Source organism: Limulus polyphemus, unplaced genomic scaffold (genome assembly GCF_000517525.1).
Source record: "Limulus polyphemus unplaced genomic scaffold, Limulus_polyphemus-2.1.2 Scaffold3017, whole genome shotgun sequence".
Taxonomy (NCBI): Eukaryota; Metazoa; Arthropoda; class Merostomata; order Xiphosura; family Limulidae; genus Limulus; species Limulus polyphemus.
In genome coordinates, this window is record NW_013668627.1 from 110,354 (window position 1) to 125,885 (window position 15,532).

Consider the following 15,532-nt stretch of genomic DNA (forward strand, 5'->3'; position numbering starts at 1 on the left):
CAAAACTTCAATATTGCAAAATCATGAACAAAGTCAATACTAAGAAACAATACATAATCCTGTAATTCTACTGACCAGTGGAAGGGAGGTTGGGTGGGCATAGGTGGAACTCGACATGCAACTACCTTTTCTTGGTGAGTTCGGGGTAATTTAGGATATAAAACTCCTAAATTAGCTAAACGTTGCATATCCAAAGTTATGGTACGTTGATTTCTCATATACTTTGATTATGGATATTTTAAGGAAAATACCCTCCCCCCCTCGCGGCAGTACAAGATATGATTTTAGAAGCCTGAAACTTATCCACATAATTACTTCTCTTAAAAGGCACCAATCGCATACCCAGTCAATAATGATATAAGAAATTTATTTTCAATACATCTTAATCTATATATATTAAATAGGTTTAAAAAAAACATCTCATAAATGTTTGACGATATTCATAATTATTGTCTATCTTTCATGAAATCGCGTTTTCTGATTTTACGCCTATACCTATATTACTATCGCTCTTATGCCGTGTGTATCTTTTCTTTTCTGCGTGTTCTACTTCACTGTATGTTTAGCGCTTCTTCTGGCTCTATTGAAGTCAGTGCTCTATCGTCTCGCTTCTCTAAAGAACGAATTAACAGAAAACTTCCTCCGTTCTGCTTTATTATATCCCAAAAGTTAACACCCACCAAGAACAAGCCTATTGATACGTTGACTTTTGTCAAATCTTTTCAAGGAGCCGGAAGCAGACGTTGTATTGCTTGTTATACGAGTTGAAACATTAGTCTAAAAAACTGCCTTTATGCTAATATGGAAAAGTTTTGATCAGTGGAGAAAATAAACGTGTTTGTATGATTTCCATCTACACTACTTCTTTTAATCGTCATCCATCATGTTTTCTTTGGTTAAACGCTCAGCCGTTTAATATATAATAAATAAAAAATATATAGACAGAAATAAATGTTTGATTTCTTCATGAGCGTTAACTTTTTTTTTTATTATTATTTCTCAAATAGTACACAATTTTGTTTTAGTTATTTGTGTATTTTAAATCACTTATAAGTAATTATTAAAGCTATGTTTCTACCTTTTGTGTGACAGACGTATTTCGATAAAGATATGAAACTATACATGAAATACATTCTAATACATTAACGTTGACGTTAATTAACGCAAGTGTTAGGATTATAAAATTAACTTTTTTTTATTATCTTGAATTTTAAAACAAGAAATAAGACCTTGAACAAACATGAAGTGTTTTAGCTTTTTCTTAAGACATTACTACATAAACGGCAACTAGGTATTTCGTCAACAGTATTAAACTGGGTGTCAATTAAGTATTTCGTCAACAATGTTAAATTGGGTGACAATTAAGTATTTCGTCAACAGTATTAAACTGGGTGACAATTAAGTATTTCGTTAACAATACTAAACTGGGTGACAATTAAGTTTTTCGTCATATTAAACTTGCGGTAATATATTATTTTGTCAGCAGTATTAAACAATTAAGTATTTTTACAACACTACTACACTATGGATAATTAAGTATATAATACAGTATAAAAAAAGATTAATTCGTTAAAAAACAAATTACAATTTTAAACTATAGTAATTGAATGTTAATACATAAGTATGGAATACGTATAAATTTAATGGTTAAAGATTTGGGCAAGTGCCATTTTTCAGGATCATAAGCCAAATGACAATTCACTTGTACGTTATCAATATCTTCAACAATTTGGCACTGGCATCAATTAAGTATTACTATAAACGTACTACACTTGATAAATTCAATATTACTAAAAAACTGTTGCAATGGATACAGTAAACTATTTTTACCACAATGTACATTAGCTAAAATCAAAGAAAATATTAAACAGTTAATATATGAACGTTTCTGTGATAATATATATTCAGTTTTCTGAAGGAAACTTAATTTAGCCAATTCTGCTACAAATAGTAAGATATTCGTACAGAAACCGTGTATCGTAGAAACCTTATTTAATGCATATTTATACCCTTAAGGATTATTGCTGGTCTCACGGTTATTTTATATAACGGCATTTTGGACGGTCGTAATCTAGCGATTAGCGTGTCAGACTGTGAATCTGACGATCCATGGTTCGTGACCTCCTGCCGCAAAAATGCCTTTCACACTTTGTGGTTGTGAGTACGATATAAGAGTGGCGCTCGATTCCTACTATTCAATCAGACATGTGCAGCCCAACAGTTGACGGTGGGAGCTGTTGATTAGCTGCTTTCCCTCTAGCCTATCAATTCAAAATTAAGGACGGCCACGAGCAGATAGGCCTTATGCATTTTTATACACAATTCAGAAACTAAAAACAAATACAACTACATTTCTCGAAAAAATGAAATGTTTACTTTCTTCAGTTAATAAGAAATCAGGCTTAGGAACTGTAGTACTGTTTACTGTTTTTTCAGAAAGCTAGACTACCTTTTACTACTTGTAACTAAAATCGTGACAAAAAGTTTACAAATCTTGTTCAATTCTAACATACTAAGAATAAAATTTTCTTTTATATTTCTGCACACCATACTTGTGGAAACTTATTTTTAAAAAACTGCATCAGATTATGATTTTAAGCTTTAATTATTAAACCCGTCAGAATATTTAGTGGAATTTTGATTTGTTTTTATTTTAAGACATTCTGGTGTCCAATTGGTTAGAAATACTTTATCTTTAACTGAAACGAAGGACAGAAGAGAAAGTACCAAGTCTTAACGTTTCATTTCTTCATTTCAGTGAATTTTATTGTCTATTCTTTGATGAATAACCTTTAGTTGATATAACAAATTATATATTTTTTAGTCATATACAGCATATGCGAAGATTTCCATTTAAATTTCTACGCCATGTACGCATGTGTGGGTCTGTGGAATACCTTCTTTTTGATAATATACGCCCTATGTGACGCCAGCAAGCTTATGACTTTTTCCACCAGGTAAGAAGTTTGGAAATTCGTTTTAATTTAGAAACAGTCTGTATTAAGAAAAACTTATTCTTTCTTACCGATGTTAAGTGTTGGTAAAAGATAAAAAATATCACGGTTCTAGATTGAATTAATGTTTTCACAGAAACCTTTTGTTGAAGAACACCAAGAAATTTTATTTTTATGCTCTAAAACTGAGAATATACGTAGCCAGTTAAACAAAGAAATTAAATATATTTTCTATACAAGGCGAGTAAAGTCCGACTTTCAAAATTGTTTACGAAAAAGGGCGAGAAAAATAAGTTTGTAAAAATTGGGTTTTTTTCATTAAATTGAAAAAAAACGTATGAATTTTGTATAAAAGCTTGTTGAACCAGTTTATTTTTCTATATTAATCAATATTTTGCCTAAAACCTTTGCCTAGCTGAACACAATATCCCATTAACAATAATAAATTATTATACATGTTAACTTTCTCCAGTTGATAATAAATCAGGCTTGAGAACCGTAGAACTGGTTTTACTGTTGTATGGAAAAGCTCCGACGAAAAACCTCTTGCCATAGGCTAAGATCGTTAGCATTGACAGTCTTCCATCTCCTTGACATTTGACATAAATAATCTGTGTAGCTGTTCGTAGTTAAAAATGCAATTAGATTATCTAAATAACGTTGCATGATCACTATTAACGGATATTAACTTATATTCCCTCTTCATTTACTAACTTTAATTGTATTATAGTATTAACTATATTTAAGAGTGTCGAATTTGTCAGCTAAATAAATGTGACATATAGAAATATCCTAGGTGGGCGTTTCAATTATTGAAGTTTGTACTACATAAGCTCTTAAGATACTGCCGATGTTTGTTTCTGCCTGATATATATATATATATATATATATATTTAATGAAATTGCTAAGCTTTTAGACACTTTGGACATACTAATTATTAATAGCTTTTGTAGTTTCAAAATTTAAACATTTTGCTTTATTCGATTTCTACGCATTTAAGTATAGTCAAAAACGGTCTAAGACAGATGTGCTGTTATCAAAAGCCTACATTCACAATGTGTTAGTTAACGAAGATGTGTAGTTTTAAGGATGTGAAAAAAAAGCAAAGCCTACTTCTGAGAAGAATAAATTTCTGTGTACTGACCACTACACACATCATGTGTACTGACCACTACACACATCATGTGTACTGACCACTACACACATCATGTGTATTGACCACTACACATCATGTGTACTGACCACTACACGCATCGTGTGTACTGACCACTACACGCATCGTGTGTACTGACCACTACACACATCATGTGTATTGACCACTACACACATCATGTGTATTGACCACTACATACATCATGTGTACTGACCACTACACACATCATACGTACTGACCACTACACACATCATTTTTCGCTAATATATGTCGATAAGAACATTTACTTCATTTTCCCTAAGTGCGAACATCGTAAAGAAGAAGTCAATTATTTTTATAATTTTAGTTGGATAAATACACGTGTACTGTTATGCTAATATGTTGAAGTGGTATTTTTGGTATTTAAATATAATCCTATATTTTTATTATACGTGATTAGCTCAACTAAAGAAATCATGAACTAAGATTGACATAACCCGCGTTTGGTTGTATTAAAGATAACCTTAAATGCTGAATCGTTCTAGAATGTTATGTTTACTTTAACTTGTTTATATGGAAGTGCTTTCAAGCAGTTTGAATTTAAGATGTAGTAATGATGGTTTCAAAAAGGTTTTGTTACTTTGTAAGTTCATCAACTTCATAAAGAGTTGCCTGTAGTTGTATTATGTGGAATATCGATAATTCTAAGTGGATAAAAAAAAGTTGCATAAGCCAGGAACAAAGAAGTTTTTGTTTGAAGATGTTTTAATAAGAGTGAAACTACGGAAATGAAAGTCTACGATTTATTTACCTAAACTTTATCACAATTCGCAGCAGAGTTGATACAACTAAGATGCGAACACGAAGAGAAAAATATAGCAAGCCAAAAAAAAATTGAAATGGAGAGAAAATCTCATTTCTCTATACTATCCACTCTCTTTTCATATCTTACACAAAAATCAATTCAAGTTATCCAAACAAGGTCGAGAGAGAGTGTCTGAACTAGGATTTCGTTTTCTATGCTCTAATGAAATATCCAAATAATAGTTCTATAACATCTGAACCACTGTTTACGACATTTTACAATAGGTGACGTTGATTTTCAACTGAAAAAAGGCTTTAACAGTTTATAATGTGCTTTGTTATGCTAGTTCTAACAAATACGGGGGCACAAAACTAATTTCTCGTAAGCCTTACTAGTTTGCTAATCTTTTGTATTTTCCTGGGGTCACTAACCCCAAACAATTTTTAACCCTTATATCACTTATACAATTATTAAAGTTAAGTAACAGTACAAATAACAGATATCACACTTTCTCACGAGTAACGTTGGCAGTTGAGATTTATAGCTGAAAAAAATTAATCAAACTTGTCATTATTATACTTCAAATGGGTGGTAAACACCCAGTTGAGAGACAAAAGTGTGTTTTACCACAGACTGGAAAGTATTTGGTGTTCAAAATAAGCTAAAAACTTTCTTTAACTATAAGGAGTAAGTGATATTTTTATTTGTACTTTTCTACCAATGAACAAAACAGCTAAACTAATAAGTTGTAATCGTTATCTCTTTTGAAATAAGTTTTCTGAAATATATCTATTGAAAAATAGAAAATGTGTTACTTAGAAGTAAAGTCTTCTTTCTCTTTGTGGTTTTAATACTATTGATAACAGTACTTATGTTTAAGTCCCAGTAACGTCCCACTCTGATTTAATTAGGTTTTTATAGTGTCGCTAACAGTACTTATGTTTAAGTCCCAGTGACGTCCCACTCTGATTTAATTAGGTTTAATACGTATTGATAACAGTACTTATGTTTAAGTCCCAGTGACGTCCCACTCTAAATTAATTAGGTTTTTATAGTGTTGATAACAGTACTTATGTTTAAGTCCCAGTGACGTCCCACACTGAATTAATTAGGTTTTAATACTATTGATAACAGTACTTATGTTTAAGTCCCAGTGACGTCCCACTCTGATTTAATTAGGTTTTTACAGTGTTGATAACAGTACTTATGTTTAAATCCCAGTGACGTCCCACTCTGAATTAATTAGGTGTTAATACTATTGATAACAGTACTTATGTTTAAGTCCCAGTGACGTCCCACTCTGAATTAATTAGGTGTTAATACTATTGATAACAGTACTTATGTTTAAGTCCCAGTGACGTCCCACTCTGAATTAATTAGGTTTTTATAGTGTTGATAACAGTACTTATGTTTAAAGTCCCAGTGCCGTCCCACTCTGAATTAATTAGGTTTTAATACTATTGATAACAGTACTTATGTTTAAGTTCCAGTGACGTCCCACTCTGAATTAATTAGGTTTTTATAGTGTTGATAACAGTACTTATGTTTAAGTCCCAGTGACGTCCCACTCTGATTTAATTAGGTTTTTATAGTGTTGATAACAGTACTTATGTTTAAGTCCCAGTGACGTCCCACTCTAAATTAATTAGGTTTTTATAGTGTTGATAACAGTACTTATGTTTAAGTCCCAGTAACGTCGCACTCTGATTTAATTAGGTTTTTATAGTGTTGATAACAGTACTTATGTTTAAGTCCCAGTGACGTCCCACTCTAAATTAATTAGGTTTTTATAGTGTTGATAACAGTACTTATGTTTAAGTCCAGTAACGTCCCACTCTGATTTAATTAGGTTTTTATAGTGTTGATAACAGTACTTATGTTTAAATCCCAGTGACGTCCCACTCTAAATTAATTAGGTTTTTATAGTGTTGATAACAGTACTTACGTTTAAGTTCCAGTGACGTCCCACTCTGAATTAATTAGTTTTTTATAGTGTTGATTATAGTAGTTATATTCAAGTCCCAGTAAGGTACCTCTCTGTAATTAATTAGGTTTTTACAAGTCAAATTATTCTATTTCTGAATGTTGTTTGCGATATCAAAGTTGTGCCATTTAAAAGTGTGGCTCACCTGTAAAACTTTAGTATAATACTTGGATGTAATGCTGTACATGGAAAATTAGGTTCAACTATGACAAATCTCCAACTTTTGGACTGGAACTGCCCTGTATTGGAACGTCCTGTGACTATTATAAAGGTGCAAGCAGATATGTAGTGAAATAAACCATGATCAGCCTCTGCTATTCACAACGTGTGAAACGTGTATTTTTGTGTTACGATAACAACAGCGATAATTTCTCAGAAATGTTCCACATCCTAAAGAAACTGTTGCTAATAAGAAGACTGACGTAAAGGTTAATGAAGTACAATTCTATATTCTGTTGTTTGGATTATAAAATGTTTATATTTCAGCTTACAGCTCAGTTAGAATAACTTATCAGTTGTTCCTTTGATAATATCTTATTTGCTTTTAGTAATAAAAATTTAATATGCTTGAGGTATTTCCCAGCTGTAACAAATACATTTATTTATTGCTTTTTCAGCACTGACCGTAAACTTACATTTGGAAGATGAATTATGCAGTCTCGAAATACATTTCTATTTTTATAGTGCAATATATTTTTTAGTATTACTACCGAAGCTTGCTAAATACCTTGCTTGGTTTCTAATGCTGCGCCATCTTTCGGCGTTTAAAGTATAAATTCCTTAGTGTATGATATATGCTTTATCGACTTTTATTGTTTGCAGATAACCCTCGTTTGTGGAGTGTAAGGAAGTAGTTCGTATTTGGTTGTATGTTCTTTTTAATTCATTAATATTGGTTAATACGTTATACATATGTTGGGATAATGTATTAAAACCTAGATGTAATCTGTTTTACTTTCAAGCTTCTCTGTAATACACTACTCAACTTTTGCGAGGAACTGCAGTTTCCAACAATGAAAAGCTTTTCATACTGTGCCATTTACTGAATGACTCATTGTTTTAATACACAGTTTAGTACAAGGATAAAGATGCGTACACTAAGAAGATTCATAATGTCATATATGATAACAAAGGAAAGATCCCTCCCCCTCCAAAAAATATAGTTTTATGAAAATTCGAAGCCATGAAAATTTTTTTAAAATGTATTTGCACGTGATCAATACGATTTATGTCTGCTACGAGCTGCAATGACACTTTAACAACGCGTATACATCCCACTAATCAAATGCCGTTCACGTTGTTATGGCAGCTCGATTGTTGGATATGTCTAGTCTCCCGTATGTGAAGTTAACACCAAGCCAGTGGCAAGGTCATGAGACAACATGGTGGAGACAAAGAAGAATCTCATCTACTCTGGAAGGTCGCCGTGACCTGCTGCAACTGGTACTCAACTGAGAAATGTCCCTCACTATATAATAGGAGTTAAACTTTTTACACGGGTGATTTACTTTATGATACATCCGGGAACATTGGATTATGTTCTAGGCTATGGATTACGTCAGATGGGGCATCAATGATTGGATGCTAGTACTCGTTACTAATGGCTCCAAATTCTGTACAAGTTGTACTAGAAAATAGGCATAGGTGTGGAGACACGAACGTTTCTTGCTGCAGGATATTGCAGAACACAATAGATATGGAGGATGATTTGTCAAGGTGTGGTCTGAACTCAGTATATATATATATATATATATATATATATAGAACAGCAACCTTATTGCAGTTAGATACCAAGATGAGATTCTCCTTCTGGTAATGATACCATATACTGATGCAGTCGAACCAAACATCGTTTTTGGTTGATGCCAATATCTGCCCACATCAAGCTTGGATATCACTGCTAATCTCGAACAGGGAGTAATCAATCGAGAGGATGGTTTGTCCAGTGACATCTCTTGGTCCAAACCCTACTGGGATTGCTTAGAACATCCTAAAAATGGGTGATAGCAACCCATCAAATGCTATCCAGGACTATACAGGAGCTTCAGCACTCCCTTACTCAAAAATGGACCCAGCTTCCACAACACCAAGTGAGCGTCTACTTAATGACTGAATTTTCAAAAAAGATATACATATATTTTTTTTTTCATTAAAGGAGAACGCTTTCTGTTGTCATCACGTCTTATTAATGAGCCCCCAGTGGCACAGCGGTATGTCTGCGGGCTTACAATGCTAGAAACCAGGTTTCGATACCCGTGGTGGGCAGAGCACAGATAGCCCTTTGTGTAGCTTTGTACTTAACCACAAACAAACAAACTTATTAATGATTCTAAGAAACTATTTTTTTATTGTGCATAATTTTCCACAGGTTAAACTATACATCAACACAATTGATCATTCAGTAAATTACACAGAATGAAAATTCTCTTTGCTGCAAAGCTTGATCGTCAGCGAAAGTTGAGTTTACGACTGCTCTAGTGCGAGTTCAGTAAAATCACGAACTTCTTGAGTTCTAACTAGTAAATGTCATATATTATGATATCATTCATTTTATTTAGGGTACTTGTGAGGATATTTTCTATTGGCTAATGAAACGAAAGTTGGTATTCAGATGAGATGAAAAACTGGAGCATTTCACAAACCACAATTATTCTATCACAGTTAATTCTGTTTAAATCTATATGTTTCTTACAGGTCAACCGAAGAGATATTTGCCTTGTTCATAAGTATTGCTTTCTGTGTTGATGCAGGCAGAGATGTGTATAAAAGTAAGTATTTTATGTTTTACAAAATATTTAATTTATATTCATGGTGTGACACGGCGAAAAAGTTTGTTTTAGACCACAGCTACACATTAAGCTATTTGTACTCTTTCTACCCCCACAGGAAACGAACCTCGAATTATATCGTTGCAAGTCCATAAACTTACCGCTGAACTCTAGAGGATCACGACGAAAATTATCTGTTCAGTACAATATTGGGAGAGAGCGCAGCCTAATGGTTAACGTGTCGGACTACGGATCAAAAGATCCAAGGTTCGCTTCAAAATGCCGTTGAACACGGTCTACACTTTCAGCTGTGGGTGCGTTATAAAAGTTACAGTTACATCCTTTATTCTGCTCAAAGCCTGACAAAATCCTTATGGCAGTGTGTGCTTCTGAGTAGCTGCCTTCACTCTGATCAGTGGTTCAAAATTAGAGACAGCTATATCTGAATCCCACGAGGGTCGCTGTTTAACCAATGTACGCGTAAGGTGCACATTCCGATTGAAAATACAAATACTACGATACTAATTTCTACAGTATACATCTATATATCGATCACACTTTTATTTCATTTTTTTGCTGGGAGGCTTATTAGGAAAACAAAATATATAGAAATTAAAGCATTTAATTTACTATTCGATACTAGTATACTCTAGGTTAATGTTGGGTAAGCCGTAAACTATTGGAGTTTAAAGCTTTGAGCGACTTCAGATGCTTGCACTGTTTAATTATTTAGTTGAGTTGTAGCACATAGCATTCGAGTGATTAATGTTTCGATGTCGAAGCGAACCTTAAAGCAAAATCCACGAGCTTGTATAAAGTGCGTTGCCAGTTATCATGCTTTTACTTCTTCCTAACACCACAACTCTTCTGTAGGTCTCTAATTTATAAAGTTGGTTTTATAGGCTTTTTGTCATAAAACGTTTCTGTGTATAAGAAATACTGATCGCCTCTTCCTTTAAAACTTCAAGCATCAAGTTTAAGAACTAAAAAGCGATATTTTTTTACTTCTCTCGAGTTTTAAAATTAATTTTTACTGATCACTCAGGAGAACGATATAGTTTTAGAAATAAGATTACCACGAGGAGAGTTAAGAAACTTTTCAGAGGTATTGGCGTTATGAAGTGACCCTCACATGACTCAGGTGAACTTATTGATTCGAACGATGAAAAGCTGTTGGTAAAACCAAGCTACCATAACGTTTCTATGTGGCGGAGTCATTCAATTGCTCTGACACAAATAATAAACATTCCACCAAGATTGTGGTGATATATTAAATTGGATTTTTATTTTGTCAAAACGTTGACCAAAATATTTTCTTTTGCGTGTATTTTACGCATTTTATACTTTGTCTGAGATAACTTTATTTGCAATATCTTCTTTGTTGTGTTTTATTATAAAAAGTAAAAAAAACAGTCCAGAATTAATGATCCAGAAAATTAATCTGTAGTTTGTGATGTGATGAGCGTTTAACATTATTTACAGAGTCGGTGTTTTAATATTAATATATTATCACACATGTAAGTGGATACAAAATTATATAGGTTTATTTTACAGTTAGAACTTCTGAAGTTCCTATAATTTAGATGCTTAGTTTTAATAATAGTGTACTAATTTATCCAAACACTCCATTCTTTCAGACTTTCAGAAGTATTACTACGCACCAGCGTGTATCGAACAAGAACCTTCCCTTTCTCAACTCTCGGACTGGCTGGGTAACTCCACCAATAAGAGCTCTCAGGCATTAATGACGTTGCCAGACTGTAAGCGAGAGAATAGTCTTTTGTTTTTGTTGCTGATGTTTGGTACTGTCTGGCTAGCAGTGTCACTGTATAACTTCAATAAAACGTAAGTGGGGAAGCCTTGCTGCCTGTAACAATAAGTATGGTACACGTGGTATAACTGATAGGTTAAAGTTAACATTGTTTACATCATTTTTGCAGTTAATTTTATTGTGAGTTCGTTTGTTGACTCGTAGTAACCCATTCATACTTCTAGATTAGTTCAAGATTATCCTCGTTTGGTTAATCACCTGCTACATTTTAATCCTACAATAGTGATGAACATAAATGGTAATAATTTCCACTGAAGACCTATCTGTTATACATAAATATTTTCACTTTCCTAAGTGTTTTCGTATGATCGATTAAAGCATTTATTCCGCCATTTGTAAATTTACTAAACAAAGAGAGACACAGAAAACGATGTTTGAAACCACCTGCCATCGTGTAACTCGATTAACTCAGCTATTCGATGAAGTTAGTAACCTGGGTTACTTTGAGGTAGGTGATCTTTATCTTTTGACAGCTTAAAGTTGAATGTTTGCCTACGAGGGTTAGCAGCTTACAGCTCTGGAGGAACTCGAAGTCTTCAAACAAACTCACTCAAATAGAAAATCATTTCATGATAATTATCAATTTTGTACTGTTATTTCCATTAACAATATTCTTTTTGGAACTGTTGTGATCGTCCTCAATATCAATATTAACTTAGATCAAAACAAGCTACCAACATAGATCAGAACTAAAAGGTAACCCGTCTTGGAGTATTTAATGTAGCAACAACTTCATACGGTAAATGAAGGTAACAATTGCAGGTTTGCTCTCATTAAGTGGTATGCACTACGTCATGTAGTTCAAAAACATTATGAAAGGTTTTATTATTTACATTATCTTTCGTATCACTGTCATGTAAACCTGTATAAAAGTGTTATATTTATGGCGGCCGTACACTTAGAAATATTTTTGTTAGGCTTAACTCACAGATCTTCATCTTTTTTTCTTTAATTAGACTTCAATCTCATGATAATTAGTACGAAGTTGGTGGACTGGGGGGAAAAGGAGTATTTATATTGTGTAGGGTAACATTGTATTGCTAATTCCCCGTTTTTGTATTCTAGACCTTACCTGCAGGCAAGTAAGCGGGAAATGCTAGCAGACTACGCCTTACCAGTAGCTGTAATATCCTTAAGCTTCGTCGGCTCCTTCGTCTTCCAGGATATCCAAAGTATTAACACATTGTTCTCATGCGTTTTAAATGTATTACTTCATGAAAAGGAAAAAGCTAAATGTTATTACCAATCTTAGCATACTCTTTTGTGGTGAACACTAAATGTTGTTGTGACCGAAATATTCATTATTTCTTTAAAACTTTGTTATTACCAATCTTAGCATACTTTATGAGGAAAACATTATAAAGAGTTTAGTGGTGAACACTATATGTTGTTGTGACCGAAATTTTAAAACTTTTTAACCAAATCAAAACAAAAATATTGTTATATTACTGTTCTTAAAGCTCTAAGAACAGGCAGTATTAACACTGAATTACTCTAAAGATGGCGCTTCTTCGGACACTTTCAGAACAAAGATGATACAAGTAATTAGCAGCAGTCTCGTGCCTTAATCTATGTCAGCCATTTAGAATGTCTTTGTCCGTTAAAATGTTACTCAAGAGACTATTGAATTTGCCCCCCCCCCTCTCAGTGGCACAGCGGTATGTCTGTGGACTTACAAGGCTAGAAACCGGGTTTCGATATCCGTGGTGGGCAGAGCACAGATTGCCCATTGTGTAGCTTTGTGCTTAACTACAAACAAACAAATTATTGAATTAATCTTGTATGCTATAATAACCTTAATGCAGCATATTTTATTATATTCAGCAGTATCACAAAATGGACAATGGTTTACATTCGTTATGACTAAATATAACAAATTTAATCAGTCCTATTTGGTTGAAATGTATTATTAATGCTCAGTAATTTTTCCTTATTGTTTTCTCTTAATTTTTTAGTTTAGTTTGGTGTTATGTTCCATAAATCCATCTTGAAACAGTTGTTTTAAACTATTGCATTTATTGTTATAAAAACACATTACTCTGACTTTTATTGATATTTTCTTATTATTATCTGTTTTATTAAATACCCCGGGATAATAAGTACTTCACTTAAACAATATGGGTAGTATCTATAAGTAGTTAATAAGTAAAAACATCAACACAAAGGATTGTATATAACATTATATTACAACAATTTTGAATATGCAAATCAGCAAGTCACGTGATAACCACAGGAGATATAAAGTTGCGGTTGAGCAGCATGTATCAGAACTACATCATGACATTGTTTGTTATTTTGTAGGTGTGATGCCACGGAAAATTTATTGCTTTTGGAGAAGGGGTAACTGCCCTCTCCGATGTAAAATATTCATACTCTTAGATCATAAAGATGTGATCAGATCGGGGATTTAGACTTTTCAAGACAAGATTGTCCTTTATACTTAATGGCATTGGAAATGGAGAACAAAGGAATATAGATCCAGAAAAGACCTGTAACAAGTCATACCCAAGTCGTAATGTGTATAGCGCGACATCTTGTAACGGATGAGATTTCACGAACACGTCAGTGGCAAAAGCCACCCATGTGCCCCAGGCAACAATATACAGTGCAATCAAGAAGGTTGTTTCCACGAAGTATCCGTTCAGTCGTCACATAGCCCATGCAGCTGCAGAATATAAAGGGTATTCACTCTATTCAATACAAGGACACATCAGTCAAATTGCCACACGCAGTGCCTGTGGATTTCTATATGAATGAACTATTTAAATGGGTATTGGGACACCGTCGTCTTCGTATACTAGGTAGATTACAGAAAACATTCAGGTATGAGGGGTGTACTTTGAACAAGGCTATAGTCAGGATGCACGGTTGTCAAATGGAACACGACCTTATATGACGAGGCTCCAAAGCCGTTTTAGATAAAGTACTTGTTGCTTTCTTAGTGCAAAGATACACAATGGGTTATCTTCACTCTGTCCACTACGGGAAATCGAGCCCCGGATTTTAGCATTGTAAGTCCTTAACTCTATCGTTGACTCACCGGGGGACATAATGTACTCAACTTCTGTAGTTTAAAAATAAGTTCTTATTTTCTCATGTATGAACTTGTTTTCTTAGAGTTTTACCTTGCTTTGAAAAAATTCTACATAGAAACTAAAGCTTTAAGTATTAATTAGAAACGCACATGACTCGTATCGACGTAGACTAAACTAGAATTAATATTTTTAGTTTATGCGACAGTCCTAGACTAATATTCTAATGTTATTCTTTCTGATGCTGTGAAAATCAACTTTTCAAATGTTTATAGTTATATACATTGTGAAACTAAAACGTGATTTACACTATTTACATTAATATTTCATGTTTTCTTATGTGGATCCTTTTATTTTATAAATTGTAGACATTTTAAATACATTTTATAACGTTGAAAATAATTTTTTCGGTATGTTTTTTCTTCTTTCTTTCTTGAAGTTCGTGAAATTTTAACCATGAAGGTACCTTGTGTTATAATCTCGATAATTAAGATTCTTCGAAAAACAAGGATAGCCTACGAATATTTGGTTGTAGAAATGATTTGTCTTTAAATAATTGCGATGTATTCGTATTTTACTGTTGTCTCCGCTGAATAGTTACAATGTGTCTTGTATTTTCCAGGAGTGTGTTGGAATAGTTACGATGTGTCTTGTATTTTCCAGGAGTGTGTTGAAATAGTTACAATGTGTCTTGTATTTTCCAGGAGTGTGTTGAAATAGTTACAATGTGTCTTGTATTTTCCAGGAGTGTGTTGGAATAGTTACGATGTGTCTTGTATTTTCCAGGAGTGTGTTGGAATAGTTACAATGTGTCTTGTATTTTCCAGGAGTGTGTTGGAATAGTTACGATGTGTCTTGTATTTTCCAGGAGTGTATTTGAATAGTTACGATGTGTCTTGTATTTTCCAAGAGTGTGTTGGAATAGTTATGATGTGTCTTGTAATTTCCAGGAGCGTGTTTGAATAGTTATGATGTGTCTTGTATTTTCCAGGAGTGTCTCCGCTGAATAGTTACAATGTGTCTTG

The 15,532-nt window shown here is 33.4% G+C and overlaps 1 protein-coding gene across 1 annotated transcript in view; it reads left to right on the forward strand.

The window, feature by feature from the left end:
• LOC106468467 (sodium bicarbonate transporter-like protein 11) overlaps positions 1 to 15,532 on the forward strand; it is a 103,594-nt gene that overhangs the window by 79,669 nt on the left and 8,393 nt on the right. The window contains exons 8-11 of the mRNA XM_022396800.1: positions 2,825 to 2,957; positions 9,571 to 9,644; positions 11,282 to 11,489; positions 12,541 to 12,647. Of these exons, the coding sequence (XP_022252508.1) occupies positions 2,825 to 2,957; positions 9,571 to 9,644; positions 11,282 to 11,489; positions 12,541 to 12,647 (522 nt within the window). The remainder of the gene's footprint in view (positions 1 to 2,824; positions 2,958 to 9,570; positions 9,645 to 11,281; positions 11,490 to 12,540; positions 12,648 to 15,532) is intronic.